General features: G+C 42.1%; 4 protein-coding genes across 11 annotated transcripts in view; 2 read left to right on the top strand and 2 right to left on the bottom strand.

The window, feature by feature from the left end:
* nckap1 (NCK-associated protein 1) overlaps positions 1-4,209 on the bottom strand; it is a 22,477-nt gene extending 18,268 nt beyond the window's left edge. For 2 of the 4 annotated variants that reach the window (XM_088422120.1, XM_088422121.1), the window contains exon 1: positions 3,823-4,208. In XM_088422120.1, coding sequence (XP_088278246.1) covers positions 3,823-3,930 — 108 coding nt within the window. In that variant the 5' untranslated portion in view covers positions 3,931-4,208. Of the gene's footprint in view, positions 1-3,822 lie in introns of all 4 variants that reach the window. The other 2 variants (XM_088422119.1, XM_088422122.1) reach the window with 2 other exon arrangements.
* Positions 3,331-14,341, top strand: LOC148419745 (dual specificity protein phosphatase 19-like). Of its 3 annotated transcripts, XM_088422139.1 has the most exons (6): positions 5,012-5,191; positions 5,478-5,717; positions 7,929-7,975; positions 11,028-11,180; positions 13,490-13,600; positions 13,731-14,341. In XM_088422139.1, the coding sequence occupies exons 2-6, from the start codon at positions 5,498-5,500 to the stop codon at positions 13,755-13,757; spliced, it is 558 nt and encodes a 185-aa protein (XP_088278265.1). In that variant the 5' UTR covers positions 5,012-5,191; positions 5,478-5,497; the 3' UTR covers positions 13,758-14,341. The 3 variants fall into 3 exon arrangements, with proteins under 3 accessions (XP_088278264.1, XP_088278265.1, XP_088278263.1); XM_088422138.1 differs by lacking the exon at positions 5,012-5,191 and adding an exon at positions 3,331-3,392 and having other exon boundaries at positions 13,490-14,341; XM_088422137.1 differs by having other exon boundaries at positions 13,490-14,341.
* rbm45 (RNA binding motif protein 45) overlaps positions 5,348-14,341 on the bottom strand; it is a 71,276-nt gene continuing 62,282 nt past the window's right edge. Inside the window, exon 10 of the mRNA XM_088422129.1 lies at positions 5,348-5,713. The gene's annotated coding sequence lies outside the window, so the exon portion shown is untranslated. The remainder of the gene's footprint in view (positions 5,714-14,341) is intronic.
* Positions 13,714-14,341, top strand: part of LOC148419744 (uncharacterized) — a 38,133-nt gene continuing 37,505 nt past the window's right edge. For all 3 annotated transcript variants that reach the window (XM_088422113.1, XM_088422112.1, XM_088422111.1), the window contains exon 1: positions 13,714-13,845. The gene's annotated coding sequence lies outside the window, so the exon portion shown is untranslated. The remainder of the gene's footprint in view (positions 13,846-14,341) is intronic.

Raw genomic sequence — 14,341 nt, 5'->3', positions numbered from 1 at the left:
CAAGATTCTCTTCAAAGTGTTAGTGGTAGCTCTACTTACAAAAATAATGTGTCCCGGAAGTCATGTTGTAACTTAATTTTTCGTAAGTCCAGACGCTTTTTAGATGGAAATTACCTAACCTGTTCCAAGCCCCAAAAAATGCTCCTAAACCCTTTAACCTTTCACATCCGTTAAAACAATGCGCCCCACAGCTTTTCAAAAAGTCGTAGTGGGTATAGGAATGGCAGCAATAAGATGAAACGGCATCCCACCAATATGTAAGGATTAGCATTTAGCAACTTTTGAGGCTTTTGACCTTTTGAGGTTGTTTTTGTTGTACATTTTTATTTTACATTTTCAGAAAGCCAGACATCATTTACATGTCCATGAGAGCAATAATTGTTATTTTTGGAGAATTCTGAGCATGTATGTTTACTTAAGTGTAGTTTGCGGTCATGTGAAGTGCTTCCAATGTGACGTCATTCAGCCCACTAGCTTAAGTGCTGACGAGGTGCTAACGAGGTGTTACCGACACTAACGTACGGCATTTTCTCACTCTCTCGCCGTGAACCACACAAAAAACACGCCAAACAAGCTCGCCACGCTAAGATGGGATTCCAAGGGGGGGCAAAAAGTAAGACTGGCGGGCCTCAAATGGACCTCGACATTCTTTAAGCTGGACCACAGAGTTCTGGAATGATCCTTGCGTTCATCTTGACATTATTTTTACATTCATTTCTAATTCAAACATTGCCACTTTAACAAAACCTCAATTTTAAAGCTAAGCAAAATTTAAAATTCTTTATTTTTTTGTAATTCACTTTTTATTGTTATTACACGCATACAGAAAAATCTTAATTAAAATGACAAAATGGAATTAATTCTTGTACATTTCATATGCTTCATTTGGAGTTTTGTTGAACGGATAACTTGTGTGATTGATGCCCCCCACTCCCCGTCATTTCAGCCCGAGGCCAGGCCCCACTGTATTTTCCGGAACATTCTGTGTAGCATGGAAGCACATTTAGCTGATCTCGGAACAGTCGGAGAAAAGCAAAGCACACAATGGCGGGGGGGGTCATGCAATACAATCCACAGCAACAACAACTCACCGATTGAAATATGACAAACTATGAGAGCAAACTTGTGATTGTGGTGCCAAGTGAACACTTATTAGTGCATCGGCTGGAAAATAAACGGCAGGAAATTCGCGGCCCTTTGATTGTGTGCGAGAGTCGTCATGACGCAGTCACGCCATTTTAAGATACTCCGAATCGAATGAAAAATATTGAATTTGCCACTCAATCGAGAATAGGCGTGAGGAAAAAGTGTCGTTTTATATCGTGTGCAAAAAACTGGGAACCCCCCTAAAAAAAAAAACAAAAAAAAACTCATCACCCAATTGTTGCCATTATTTCACCATTACAAATACCCTTTCGCAAACAGAATCAAATAGGAGTTTCCAAATGTATTATCAGCCCCCCCCCCCCCCCCCCCAAAAAAAAAAGGACTACAGTAGTCTAAATCGCAAATCTACAACAATAACATTCTTATACAAGCAGTTCTTTCCAGATTCTTCAACCAAAATTGTTATTTTGCACTTCAGAGAGCATCATTTACTTTTATTGACTTTAGGGTTTTTCCTCAGGGTCTTTCATTTATTTATTTTTTTTTTTTTTTTTACCTCAAGCTGCACTATATCTTGTAAGATATAATTTTCCTCATACCTGCTGTTTCTGACTAGTGTTCTTTGTTCGAACAGTGTATCTTAAAAGTATTGTCTAGCATTTCATACGAAAAAAATAAATAGAAGCAAAGTAAAATCAAATGCCTATTTTGAATTAAACACAAAAGATAATCAAAGCACTTTCTCAAAGAAGTACACTAAACAGAATGACTACTACTGAAAAAATGAAATTGGATTATTTGGATAAAGTTATACAATGGCGCTAAACCAGGGGTGTCAAACATGCGGCCGGGGACCGGTTCTGGCCCACGAACGGGTCCGGTCGGTGGGATGCCATGTAGAACAGAGGTCACCGACCTTTTTCAAAGTGAGAGCTACTTCTTTTCCTCACTAGCTGAAGTGGATGGTCTTACAAACGCATCCATAGCGAAGTAGATAGCAGAGGTCCAGCGGGCACATGGGTCAAGTTCTTTGATTAAGATGTGGATTACGTGGGTCTATTTGCCAAATTTCAAAATTATAACTTTTTAAAAAATATGTTAAACTGGTTGATTTGATTGAGTCATGAAAATGACAGCAACATGTCCATAACGGGAGGAAGTGAAAGGGACCGTTTCAACAAAGTCATTCCGAAAAAATTGAGCTAATTGTGTCAACACATTTTGAGGTCTTTTGTTATCACTCATATGACCGTTCCTTGTACTGCTTATCATGAATGGTATTAAAAAAACAGAGCAGTGTAAGCGTTGCGACTAATGGCTTCTCTCGTTTACAACTTGGGATGATGGACTCCTCCCTCCCTTTCATTCACAAACAATGGCGGCCGTCAAACTCTCGCTAGAACAACACAACACTTCTCTTGACCTCACAAAGCGGCCTTCAAGACCTAATGTCAACATTCGCCAGCCAGTCGTTTGGAATACTAACTTATCTACACGTTTTTCAAATAGTGACCAAGAAATACGCCCGTATCATTACTTGCTCCATCAAGGCGTGGATTTGAACGAATGCAGGTATTTTGTCGCAACACCAGAGGTGGCCAACTTACATTTTGTTGCTAGTCTGACATTCGGCAGAGCCCCGCCCCCTTTCTGTCATCGTCAGTCAGTCTTTTTTTATCCAAGCCAGACAAAACTGTAATTGTCGATCCGTCAGGCTGTTGATGTGTTTTTGCCCAACCTTTTGCTACCACTAGACGGCCTCATTTGACAACTTTTTTTTCCAGGTCCATCATTCGTCAGGCACAGGTCTATTTCTGTCTGTACTCACACTAAATATTTTTTCTGTTTTAGTCTGTCGATGTATTCGTTTTATTTTTGTCTACTGTTCATAGTTATTCTTCATTTATTTCTTACTCAGTATCGAAATTATTGCAATAAAAAGGGCAACTATAGTGGAAATTGTTTATTTAAAAATGTCAAGTGTAGATTTCTACGTACGTTAACGTGCAATTTTTATAGGGGGGAAACATCCGTTACCTAACTGAGTTAATACGAGAGGTTATTAAAAAAAAAAAAAAAAAAGGCCTCGAGCTCCTATGTGTTTTTCTGCTAGCGTGCCCGTGAGCAGGCCAGCAAGCTGCGGCCGGTCTTGAGCTTTCGTCTTCGGGCTACTCGCCGTCGTGATTTAGGCGGAGCCCCGACTCGTTAGCCCAGCCTAGCTTAGCTTAGCCGACACCCTCCGCCATTAAGCGGCACTGGGCCCCAACGTTTGCAGATGAGGCCAGGTGTGGATACTTATTTATTATTTTGTCCCCGTCGAATTTAATTTACTACTCAATTTTAATTTGCGTATCTACACAATAAAAGCCAGAAATCCGTCGCGAATTCCCTTTCGGGCGCAAGGGGCCAAGACTACCGCAAGCTAACGCTGTTAGCCACAGACCGTGCCCATCATTAGCCTCAATCAAGGCCAATTCTTTTTCTCCTTCGTTTCGTTTTGAGGGAATCCACTTGGTTCATAATTTGGAGAAAAAAGACGAAGGGTAGCTACACACGACTTTGATTTTTTTCATGACTTTACCTCAACAGCGGCGGCTAATCAAACATTACGTTAGCGTACAAGTGACACCGGCTTTCACATTACTACACATTTTCATGTCCATTCAAGCTCGCCCGTGTGCTTCTTGTGCGCATTAAACGTGAGAGTGTGCGAACCTTTTTGATATTGTAAACTCGGGTCAGCATCCCGATGCCTCTGTCGTTGAGGATGGTGAGCTTTTCGGCCAGTTTCTGCTGGCTGGGCTGGATCACTCCCCGAGACATCTTGGAGCTCCGCAAATCGGTCGGGATAGGGAGAAAAAAAAAAAAAAACACGGATTCAAAGGCACAAATGTCCGCAGTCTCGCCTTGTGGATTTGTGTTGGACCTAGATTTGGGCCATGATCAAGATAGCCGAGGACAGCAGCAGCTTCCTGTACTCCACCCACCGTAGCTCCAGCCGCTCGCCGTGTTTTTTTTCTCCCTCTCAGTCACTAGGATGAGATGGGAAGAGGCGTCCTAGTTTCCTCATCGTGAGGCGTTCACGGTCAGTGCACCGAGAGTTCGCATCACGACTTGCCAAGTCTCTCCCACGTTTAACGCCGCAGAAAGAAAAAACAAAGGTGTATAATAAGAAAGACACATTTTTTTTTGCCTAAAAGGAAAAAAATAACTTGTGTTGCAAAGAAATAAATCTCGAGAAAAAGTGCTCTCAAGATATTAAATCTAGCATTTTCTTATTAAAATTTCTTTACTCAAAACATTTATATTTGTTCTCATAACAAGATCTGATCGTCTAAAAACTAGCACAATTTTTCTTCATTTGGGACAGTTCTTAAAATGAAGGGGGGGGGGGGGGGGGGGGGGCAGATCACCCCAGGGAAAAGTGGCCAACTTATGACATTTGCAAGGCTTTCAATGACTTCAATGATTGACTTAGCCTAGACTCCCATAATGCAAAAGTCTTCAAAAGTCATAATACTCTAATTATGACATAATAAATATTCTTAAGCAAAATTCAAAATTCTCAGTCCTATAAAAATCCTAGAGTTATAATGCTGTTTTTGTCTAATAAATTTGGTGGAAATTGACCCAATTTGAAATATTTATTTTATAAACTTGTATGACTGAAAAGTAACAAATACACTTGGTGAATAAACAGAGCACTTATCGGCTTATTCCGCTTGAATTATTTTTTTTCCCCCGCAAACATTTGTAAATTACGTCCTTGGCAAAATTGCTTTGTGAAAAGGGTCCAAGATTCCAAAAAGTTTGAAAACCCCTGGTCCGGGCTAATCAAAAATGTCGCAATAATCAACATTCCTGCTTTTTTGTAAGACTATGAATGCATCACTCTGGCGTACTTCCGGTGTCTCTCAGCTTGTAAATACTGCACGCTTGTGTTGTAGCCTGCTCGCATTTTTTTTCCCCCAAAATATTTTGGTCTTTAAAACAACTGCTTTAATGTTACTTAAAAGCTTGGGATCGTGATTATAAAGCTCTCTGCTTGCATGTCGTGTCAGTAATCTTGTATATTTTTAACGAGGTGAGTTCGCGAGTCGATTAACTTAGCGAAACGCTATGCCTTTGGCTATTTAAATTTTACTCATATCATCTCTATAGCTAGATTTTTTTGTTTTGTTTGGCAAAGAGTACGGATTACATTCGAGAAACTGTGCAAGATTGATAGTAATACTTGGAATTGAAGAATTTTACATTTCATTTTATACAGACACATACAGTAGTTTGCGTCTTTGCAATGGATGCAGTGAATCACACCCCCCAAAAAGTATCTTTTTTGTTTTCTAAACTTGCTTTACATCATTTTGCAGCTTAACCCGAGCCTCTTGTGATGCATTCACTGTCCGGGGAGATCCAGGGCTTCAGTAAAAGCCGCCTGAGGAAACAGTGCACCCGCGTTACCACGGTGACGGGCAGGAAGCTGCTGGAGACGAGCACAGAAGGCGGCGGCGTCCAGGTGGAGGAGCTGGAGGATGGAAACGGCTGCGGATTTGTGGAGGATCAAAGTCTGGATCTTCAAGTTGGAGTGGTCCGACCCTTCTTACTGCTGGGTAAGAAACAACAGTGACCTTACCATCATGTATTGGCTCACAAACCGGAAGTGACGTTTGTTAGTATTCTTAAAAAAGAGAACTGTTAACCAGTAAATAGGACTTACTCTATGCCAAAATTTTTATATGAATATTTATATGAATTTGTATTAAATATAACGTTTATACAGGAAAAAAAAACTAACAACACAGCGCCATCTGCTGGGAACCAAGTTTTTAACCAAGATGTTATAAATGAATTCTTTTCAAAGATATAATCCCCACCCATTAAATATCCCCACCCATTAAAGTGTTCTTGTATTGAATTATATACTAATATTGCTACACATGCTGTATGTATAAAAACAGGGTATATACTTATGTATAAATACACGATGTATAAATAAATATATAATATCTATACACTTTATAAAATCCGGATAAGCATATATCCTAAAAATATACTAGTTCCATAGATCCATCTCTTTAAATATGACACAATGCTGAATTATATAATATAGTATCCTGTACATGCATATACTACATAATAAAACACATAATACATACACGCACATTCTTTACTGTATAACCAACTAACTACTATTCGTATACTTATAAAGTAAAAATGTAACTACCACATAACACATTACATCACACTATTCTATTTATAGATGTATTCCCTATCATCCTATGTTAACTTGCTTCCTCTTCCATATATGTGTTTGCAATTATTTTTTTACACAGATTTATATTTGCACTTTGTCTTACTTCAGTATTCAGACTGTTCCACAAATGTCAATGTTTGTGCTTGAAGTGGTGCAGGAGTGTCCTTGAGCCTGACATTGAACTCCCTCACCGCGCGGCGTGGCCGTTCTGTTCCGTGGATGCACCCGCGACCCTTCACCTCGCAGACGAGACAACTCGTCAGCGGGGATCAATATTAATATTGCATCTGTTCGCCTCAGTAAAAGCGATATTTCCTTTACGGCACATTAGCGCTAACGGCATTGAAGTGCCGCTCATTTTTCCTCTACGTCAGCCAATCAGTGTCAGCACGCGCCACGACATCCACTCGCTTACAACCCTCCTGGGAGATTGTCTGTCAGCCAGTCTTTTTTTTTTGACTGAGACAACTCATTTCAAGATGATGCACTTCGCCCGTGAACACCACACACTTTCAACTTGTCCATTTTTATCAAAGAAAAACACTTCAACGCTCCCTCTGAGGAGAGATTCACTTTCACGTGTATTTTTCCCGGCGCGCAAACACATCCACTGCGCGCTGGATAGTTTGGATGTAAGAATTCGTCCGCAGATGTAGTTGACGTCCCTTCTGTGATACGACTCCAATTTGACCCCGCATCTCATGGCGAGCATTGGCGCGCTTACTAACGACTCGTTTGACATTCGATTAATCCGTCAATTATTTTGTAGATTTTGTTGCTTAATTGGGAAAAAAAGTATTTATACGCCTGTATTGCTGTGGCCTTGAAGTGCAAATCACACAAACAAAAAACTAAGCAAACAAAAAAGGTAATCACAAACAAAAAACCAAAACACCTTTAAAAGAGAGTAGCAGACAAGAAAAAAAAGCACAGTAAAAAAGAGCACGCAAGAACGACACATGAAAGAAAAAGCAGACAAGAAAAAAGACGCACGCGAGAAAAAAGACGCGTACAAGAACAGATGCATGCAAGAAAAAAGAGGCATGCAAGAAAAAAACATGCAAGAAAAAATACGCACTCAAGAAAATAGAAGCACACAAGAAAAAAGACGCACGCAAGAAAATGTTTTTTGTGTTTCTTGCTTGCGTTTTTTTGTGTGTTTCGGGTTTCTTGTGTGAGTCTTTCTTGTAAGGTGTTTTTGTTTGTGATGACCTTTTTTCATTTGCTTTGTTCTTTCTATGATTTGCACTTCAGGGCCACTTAAGCCGGTAATTAGACTATTTTGATGACATTTTGATTATCTTTTTTTCCATTTGTTGACCTACAAGTCATCAAAAAAAAAAAAAATCAAATCTGACTTTAAGCTGCCTAACAATAGTGTAATTTTTTAAAAATACTGCATCAGCATTAGTGTGAAAAAGCCCACCGCCGCCCCAATGTTTAATATTCTTGTTGTGCCATTGTCGTCACCATTTGCAGTTCATGTAAGCCCACGGCCTTATTTTTGCTTCAGCAGTTTTGCTTCAAACGCTCTTTTCTCACACGATTTTTTTCCCTCCTCTTTCAGCCTCTCAGGATGCGGCCCACGACATGGACACCTTGCAGAGATATCAGGTCCGTATAGAAGGAAGAGAAGGCGTGGGGGGGGGGTTGAATCAATTGTGCAGGCGTGTCCTTGCTGTGTAGCCATCTCATGCACCGAAACCCGAGATTAGACGCCGATCCGTGCGGTGTCTCGTTCGCTCAGTAGGGGGCGTAAACGATCCCAGCACGGCTCCCAGGAAATGCTCTCACTCCGGGGACGATGGCTTTCATGACTCCGCTCGCTCTGCCTGGAAGGACATTCGCCCGCCGTTTCCCACCGCTTGTCGGAAGCGCGTGAGGCGTGACCGCATTTTGTCGCCGTTTAGTTACACGATCTCAAAAACGACACCGGCAAACTCTCGAAAATGACGGCCTTGATCATCAGGAAAATGTGCGTCATCCGGCGTTCTAAGATACTATGATTTTTTTTTCCATCACAAAAATAGCACAGCAAAAACATTATTGTAAAAAATATATATACATATGTGTGTGTGTGTGTATACTGTATATACTGTGTATATATATATATATATATATATATACTGTATATATATATTGCAGACCCCTGCTCTAGACTTATTTTTGGAAGTTACGGAAAGCGTGTTAATTCGACGTATGTCAAATATAGTTTAGAGATCCAAAAAAAAAATGGCATTGTCCTCTTTGATTATCATCCGTGCCCCCCCGACGAGGTCGTTCATCACGCTAACTGACTGTTGTAATTGAATTTCAGCGCGCACCTGTGACACGCGGCGCAGTAATTAGCCCCATCGATCAGATGCTAACATGCTAATGCGCACGAGAGGCCATCAGGCTGACATGGCGGGCTTTGCTGATGTTGAGCACATTTCCTGCGCGGGCAGATGCGGCGGCGGCGGCGTTAGTAGCGAGAGAGTGTAATTTGTTGACCTCCCCGAACCGGCTCTTACACGTCGACTGCTGCAGCCGCGCCTCGTTAAGGAGCCACAAAAGTGTCATTCACTTTGGACCGCTGCTCTCCATTTGCGGAACACAACACTCGCGGTGCGCCGCCAGTACGCCGCAGTCATCATTTTACTCATTCCGCACTCCTCTTTTTATTGCCAGCGCCAGTTCAAATCAAGTAAAGTGAGCGTGTTTTTTATAGGGGCTTCTTTTCCGCTGCCCATTTGGATCCAGTGCAGGGTTGGGCTCCGCGTTTGCTTTCCGGGCCGTTAGCGGCGAATTAACGCATATTTCAATAAAATACATCAAAGCCTCCAGACGACCGTATTCTTGCGTGCTGCGCAGATAGCTCCTCGCATGTTTTGCTCTCTGAACTTGGCTGGAATAAGTTGAATTTTCACCAACCAATCAGAGGATGGAAAAATACTGCTGTCATCGGAGAGCCATTGATTCCTTGAAATCTGATTGCACGCTTTATTTAATCATGTTTCTACTGTATAATATTCAGTCTTTTTCAGACGTATCCCCTAGCCAGCAACAAATTAAATAAATAAACGGTGCTGTGCCATCGGTTTTTCATTTATTGCATTTTGGATCTACATTTTTGGGTGTATTTCAAAATACGCGTATTTTATTCTACGATCTCAAAAGACGGGTCGTTTTATTTCCGTCTTTCTCGGAAAATTGTATCACTTATGACGATGGCCATCCATATCAAACTTGAGCATTCTACGTTTAGCATAGGAATAATTAGCTGACGCAATTTAGCAATACATTGCGTCATGTTCCAATTTTCGTAATTCCGATGGACTGAGATGTCGGTTCAGCCCGCTCGCTTCTTTTCTTGAAAATAAAACCACAGCTAACACGAGCTGCTGTTAGCTGCAACCGGCACTGGCTGCTAACAGCCAACTGATGTCCGCCCGTTACGCGAAATATTGAAAGTAAGAATACGGCCGATATAAAAATGCGTCAAAACCCGACTAATGTGGCTTACGGTTCATTCTTTCTCGAATGGTGTCGAATTAAAAATAATAAGTAAAAGTCCAATTTTTACCCAGATTTTTGGTCTTCATTTATTGGGGAAAAAAAGTGTGTCTTCTATTTGGGGGATTATGGGAAAAGAAAAATGTACTGTTTCAGTCATGGCATTTAAAAAGCATGAAGTGAGATTTGCTGCCTCTTACAGAGAGCCTGACAAAATCTCACATACTTTCCAACATGCCCCCAGAGGTACTCGTTTGGACGTAAAAAAAAAATAAATGCGATATTTCAATTTTGTGGAATGAGTGTTGAGTGCGGAAATAACAATATTATTGCAATTTGCTATTTGCTATTTACCTGAATAAATTCAATTTTTGTGATTTAATGGAGGTAATGCACCATTCACGTGGCAAAATAAGCCCTGCTTATTAATTGTTAACCCTTATATATTTATAATTTTATACACTTATATATCTATATACATTTATATGTATATAGATTAAAGGTTTTAATAGCGTAGGTAATATCTGTAGATACTGTTGATAAATTAGATGGGGATGAACATTTAAAGTTGCATTTGACTAGTCAGTCAGCTAAAAGTGATGAAAATGAAAGTTATTGCTCACCTTTGCGACACGCATGCTGCAAGTGGCGTTATTGGCAATATTTTTTTTTGTTAGATATTTTGTAGCCCGGTAACTCCGTTTGAAAAACATCAGCTTCGAAGATAGGACTCCATTGCAAATATAGATAAGCTTAACTTTTTCTTTAATTTCTCCCATAAAAAACCTTCCCCAATTTTCTGTATTAAAACTCAACGGTCGCGCTTGAACAGAGGCCCATCCAAAAAGGATGCTGGCCAATAGGACGGTCTCTCTTTTGGGTACAATCGAGCAAAATTCACAGGCAGGCATATGCAAACGAAGGAAAATAAGCTGAGTTATGTAAAGAGACTCGTGGAGAGGATTGAGGCCGCTGGGCTAAAGTCAAGTGAGAGGGGGAAGAAAATGAGTCAACGCCATCTGTCTCATAATAAACACTCCTTCTGTCTCCCATCACACACACACACACACACACACACACACCTGCTGCATTTTCCAGCGCTCCGTCAAAGCCACGGCGTGGTCACATCGGGGGCTCATTTTGCTCAAGGTGCCTCATTGTCTGTTTGCAGGTGTCGCACGTGCTAAACGTGGCCTGCGGAGTGGCCAACCCCTTCCCCGATCGGCTGCTCTACAAGAGCGTCCGGATCCTGGACCTCCCGGAAACACAAATCGCGGCATATGTCAACGAGTGCGGCTCCTTTATAGATCAGGCCCGGGAACAGGTATTCGCTCGCGCGCACGCAAGCGAGCGAGTTCATCCATATATGCGCTCTGCAGCTGTGTCTCCAGGGAGCACTTGCCATTGGCTCTCGCCGCCCCGCTTTAGCGCGCACTCAATCAAGCCAGGCACGCCGTACATTCGTCAAGTTGCTTGAGAAGCGAATCGAGGCCCGGCCGCAAATTAAAACAAGAAGCGCAAAGCCCAGCGCGGCCGTATCAGCAAGGCGTTCGTGTTTAGCTGCTTGATCGGAAACGCCCCCCCCCACCCCGAACATTTTGAGGGCTTGAAAGTAAATATATCTTTCTATTTGATGATGTAATGGCCCTTTCCGAGTCAGCCCAAGTTGGCTGGTAAATAAGGCCAGGTTAGTGAAAAATCCAGGGGTTAAACACGTATATCCGCATGTCTACTTCAAGCTTGATAGATAAAAATCTCAAGAGTGTGACCTATTGATTATTTCTACTTTCAGGAAGGTATATTAACTCCAATTGGCGGCAGTCATATCAATATCTTGAAAGTCAGATTTCCCGGCAAAGCTCGGCACAAAGTCCATCGCGTCCACGTTGAGTGTCCTCATCTGCGACCTCCCTCTTATTGGATGGCGTTCCCGGCGCTTCCTCCCGCTCGCCGGACAAAGTGACGCTCGCCGTGATATGTCAAATAAGGAGAACGGCAGAGCACTCGCGACAAAATCAAATTAGCTTTCCACGTAGCCCGCCATGGATTCCATCTATCTTGGGCAATTTTCATTTTGCAGATGTTCCTTATCGCCCCCAAAGGATAAAACCAAGGCCTGCTGTGCGTAAACCACGGCCAAGCCCGCGCAGATAATTCGATGGAGCCGCTTCTCGGACCCGTAGCGAGTCATAAAAAAATGAAAATTCTTATCTGCGTGCGTGTTTTACGTTAGTCGGCGCCGGCCCCGAGGGGCTGCCAGATCGGGTTAGGGTTGAAAGCAAACCGCAGAAAGCGGCGCTAACATGTCAATCGCAGCCAGAAAAGCGCATTGAGGGGCCCCGCCCCACGCGGTGGACATTGATCGGCGTGGAAGGCCAAGAGAGAGATGGGGCGTGGTGACAGGCGGAATACAAAAAAACAAACAAACAAACACGCGGCCTGCTCCGGGACCGAATGGAGGGCCCGTCTCAAGATGTGCCTTTAATTTCATCATTACCATCCTGACACTGCAGGCAGTAAAAAATAATTGCATTGGCATTAATATTAATCAAGTTACACATTTACGCTCCGGTACGCAGATTGCATCTGTATTCCATCGATGGTGCTTCTGCTTGTGTGGGAATGAAAAACAACTACATACCATAATCCCCCCAAGTATAAGATGCACTTTTTTCGCCCAAAAATGGAGGCCAAAAGTAGGGGCGTCCTATGAACGGTAACTTAAAGTTCAGATTTTTTTTTTCTGCACCATTCATTGAAGGTTTGATCTGTCAGCCACATAAGATGAGCTATGACACACAGATGTGCATTTTATTCCAGACGTATTCTTACTTACAATAGGTACCGTCATTTCCCAAATATAAGACGCACCTGTGTATAAGACGCACCCTTGATTTTGGGCTCAAATTCTGTTATTTTCTGTGACGGTGTGTAAGACGCACCAATGAAAAGACTATAGCAAAACAGAAGAAATTATCTTTTGTAAACGCTTCATATTTTTACGTGTACATATCCATAAGTTATAAATTTCTTGTGCGTTAAGAGTTCAGATTTCCCTCATTGTGAGGGGTCAGCGAATGCCTCGTCAGTGTGAATGTGCTCCAAGCGGTTGTTTTCCTTTTCCTCGCGACGCCGTTCGAGTTCATTTTACTATAAATACCCAAAATTGAGCAGCATCTGCGTTTCACCAAGTTTAGGATCATGTGTATATGCCAAACGACCGCAACTAATACACGAGTCCAAAGGATTAGCCTTTTGTGAACTTTTAATTGAGATATCATACGTTTTTCCTCTTGATTTTCGTAATATTCCTGTGTGTGAACAAGGATGGACTCGGACCTTGGTTCAGTCCGCCCGCTTCTTTAAATAAAAATAATGCCGTAACAATCTCTGCTAACACAAGCTGCTGTTAGCTGCATCAGGCACTGGCTGAGGTAAAAATTGAAGAATTCACACGGCGGTGAAGTTATTTTACTTTTTCGTCCCCCAAAAATGAAAATTCCCGGTTTATGCAGTGCATGGTTTATGCACCATGTGATACATGGTCACAGGTTTTTCTTTTAATAGGTTCAATATGTTGAGACACGCGACGTCAGCATCAAATTATGAACCGCGGCTTCCTTCTGCCTTCAGGGCGGCGTGGTTCTCGTCCACTGCAACGCCGGCGTGTCCCGCTCCTCCTCCGTCGTCACCGCCTACTTGATGCGGAGTGAAGGCCTCACCTTTGACCAAGCCTTCCAGCAGGTGAAGCTGGCCAGGCCTTCCAGTCGTCCCAACCCGGGATTCTACCGTCAGCTGCAGGGCTACAGGCCGTGAGCCGCGTGCTGGCTTTCAACTGCATTCAGCCTTCTTTCTTGCCTTTTTCTTCGGACAGCACCAATTCACTGCAAAGGTTATCTGAAGCGTGCTCCTCAACTCATCCTCTTGCGCAAGCAGTAAGCCACGGAGGCCAGGAAAAAAAAACAGAAAGGAAGCTCCTACAGACTTAGGTGAGATCTGGAGGGAGAAATGTTTACAAGTCCTAATCCTAACAGCAATGTGTACTTTATCCCAAACGGCTTATTTTCAAGAAAAACATTGGAATGCTACGATAAAGGGATACTACCGTAATTCCTCAAATATAAGACACCCTTTTTACCAAGGCAGAAAGTATGGGTGCGTCCAATAAACGGGAATTTAAAGATTAGAAATAGAAACTTAGAAAACACCAGAATTTGAGCCTAAAATTAAGGACAGTTGTGTCCTAACTTTGGGGAATGATGGTGTTTTTGTTGGTATTAGCCCGATACCAACCGATATCTGGTATCAGTACTCACCCAATCCCATTGCTTTCAACAAGTCTTCGTCGTACATGAATACTAATTTAGTAATCAAATTGAAAGCAGGCAAAATTCAAACAATTTACTCCTGAGTGGCTCAGTAAGTTTTAAACAAATGACGCGAAGAAGTTGAACTGTTATGAAAATAAAAGTTAGTTTCTTCCAA

This window comes from Hippichthys cyanospilos, chromosome 8, assembly GCF_059441005.1.
Source record: "Hippichthys cyanospilos isolate Australia breed blue-spotted pipefish chromosome 8, RoL_Hcya_1.0, whole genome shotgun sequence".
Lineage (NCBI taxonomy): Eukaryota > Metazoa > Chordata > Actinopteri > Syngnathiformes > Syngnathidae > Hippichthys > Hippichthys cyanospilos.
The sequence above is the reverse complement of the archived record's forward strand: the minus strand, read 5'-3'. Positions and strand labels throughout refer to the sequence as shown.

Coding starts and splice junctions, on each gene's coding strand:
- LOC148419745 (XM_088422138.1), top strand. CDS start 5,498: ATGCATTCACTGTCCGGGGAGATCCAGGGCTTCAGTAAAAGCCGCCTG. Junction 5,718..7,928: donor CCGACCCTTCTTACTGCTGG/GTAAGAAACAAC, acceptor CTCCTCTTTCAG/CCTCTCAGGATGCGGCCCAC. Junction 11,181..13,489: donor TAGATCAGGCCCGGGAACAG/GTATTCGCTCGC, acceptor TTCTGCCTTCAG/GGCGGCGTGGTTCTCGTCCA.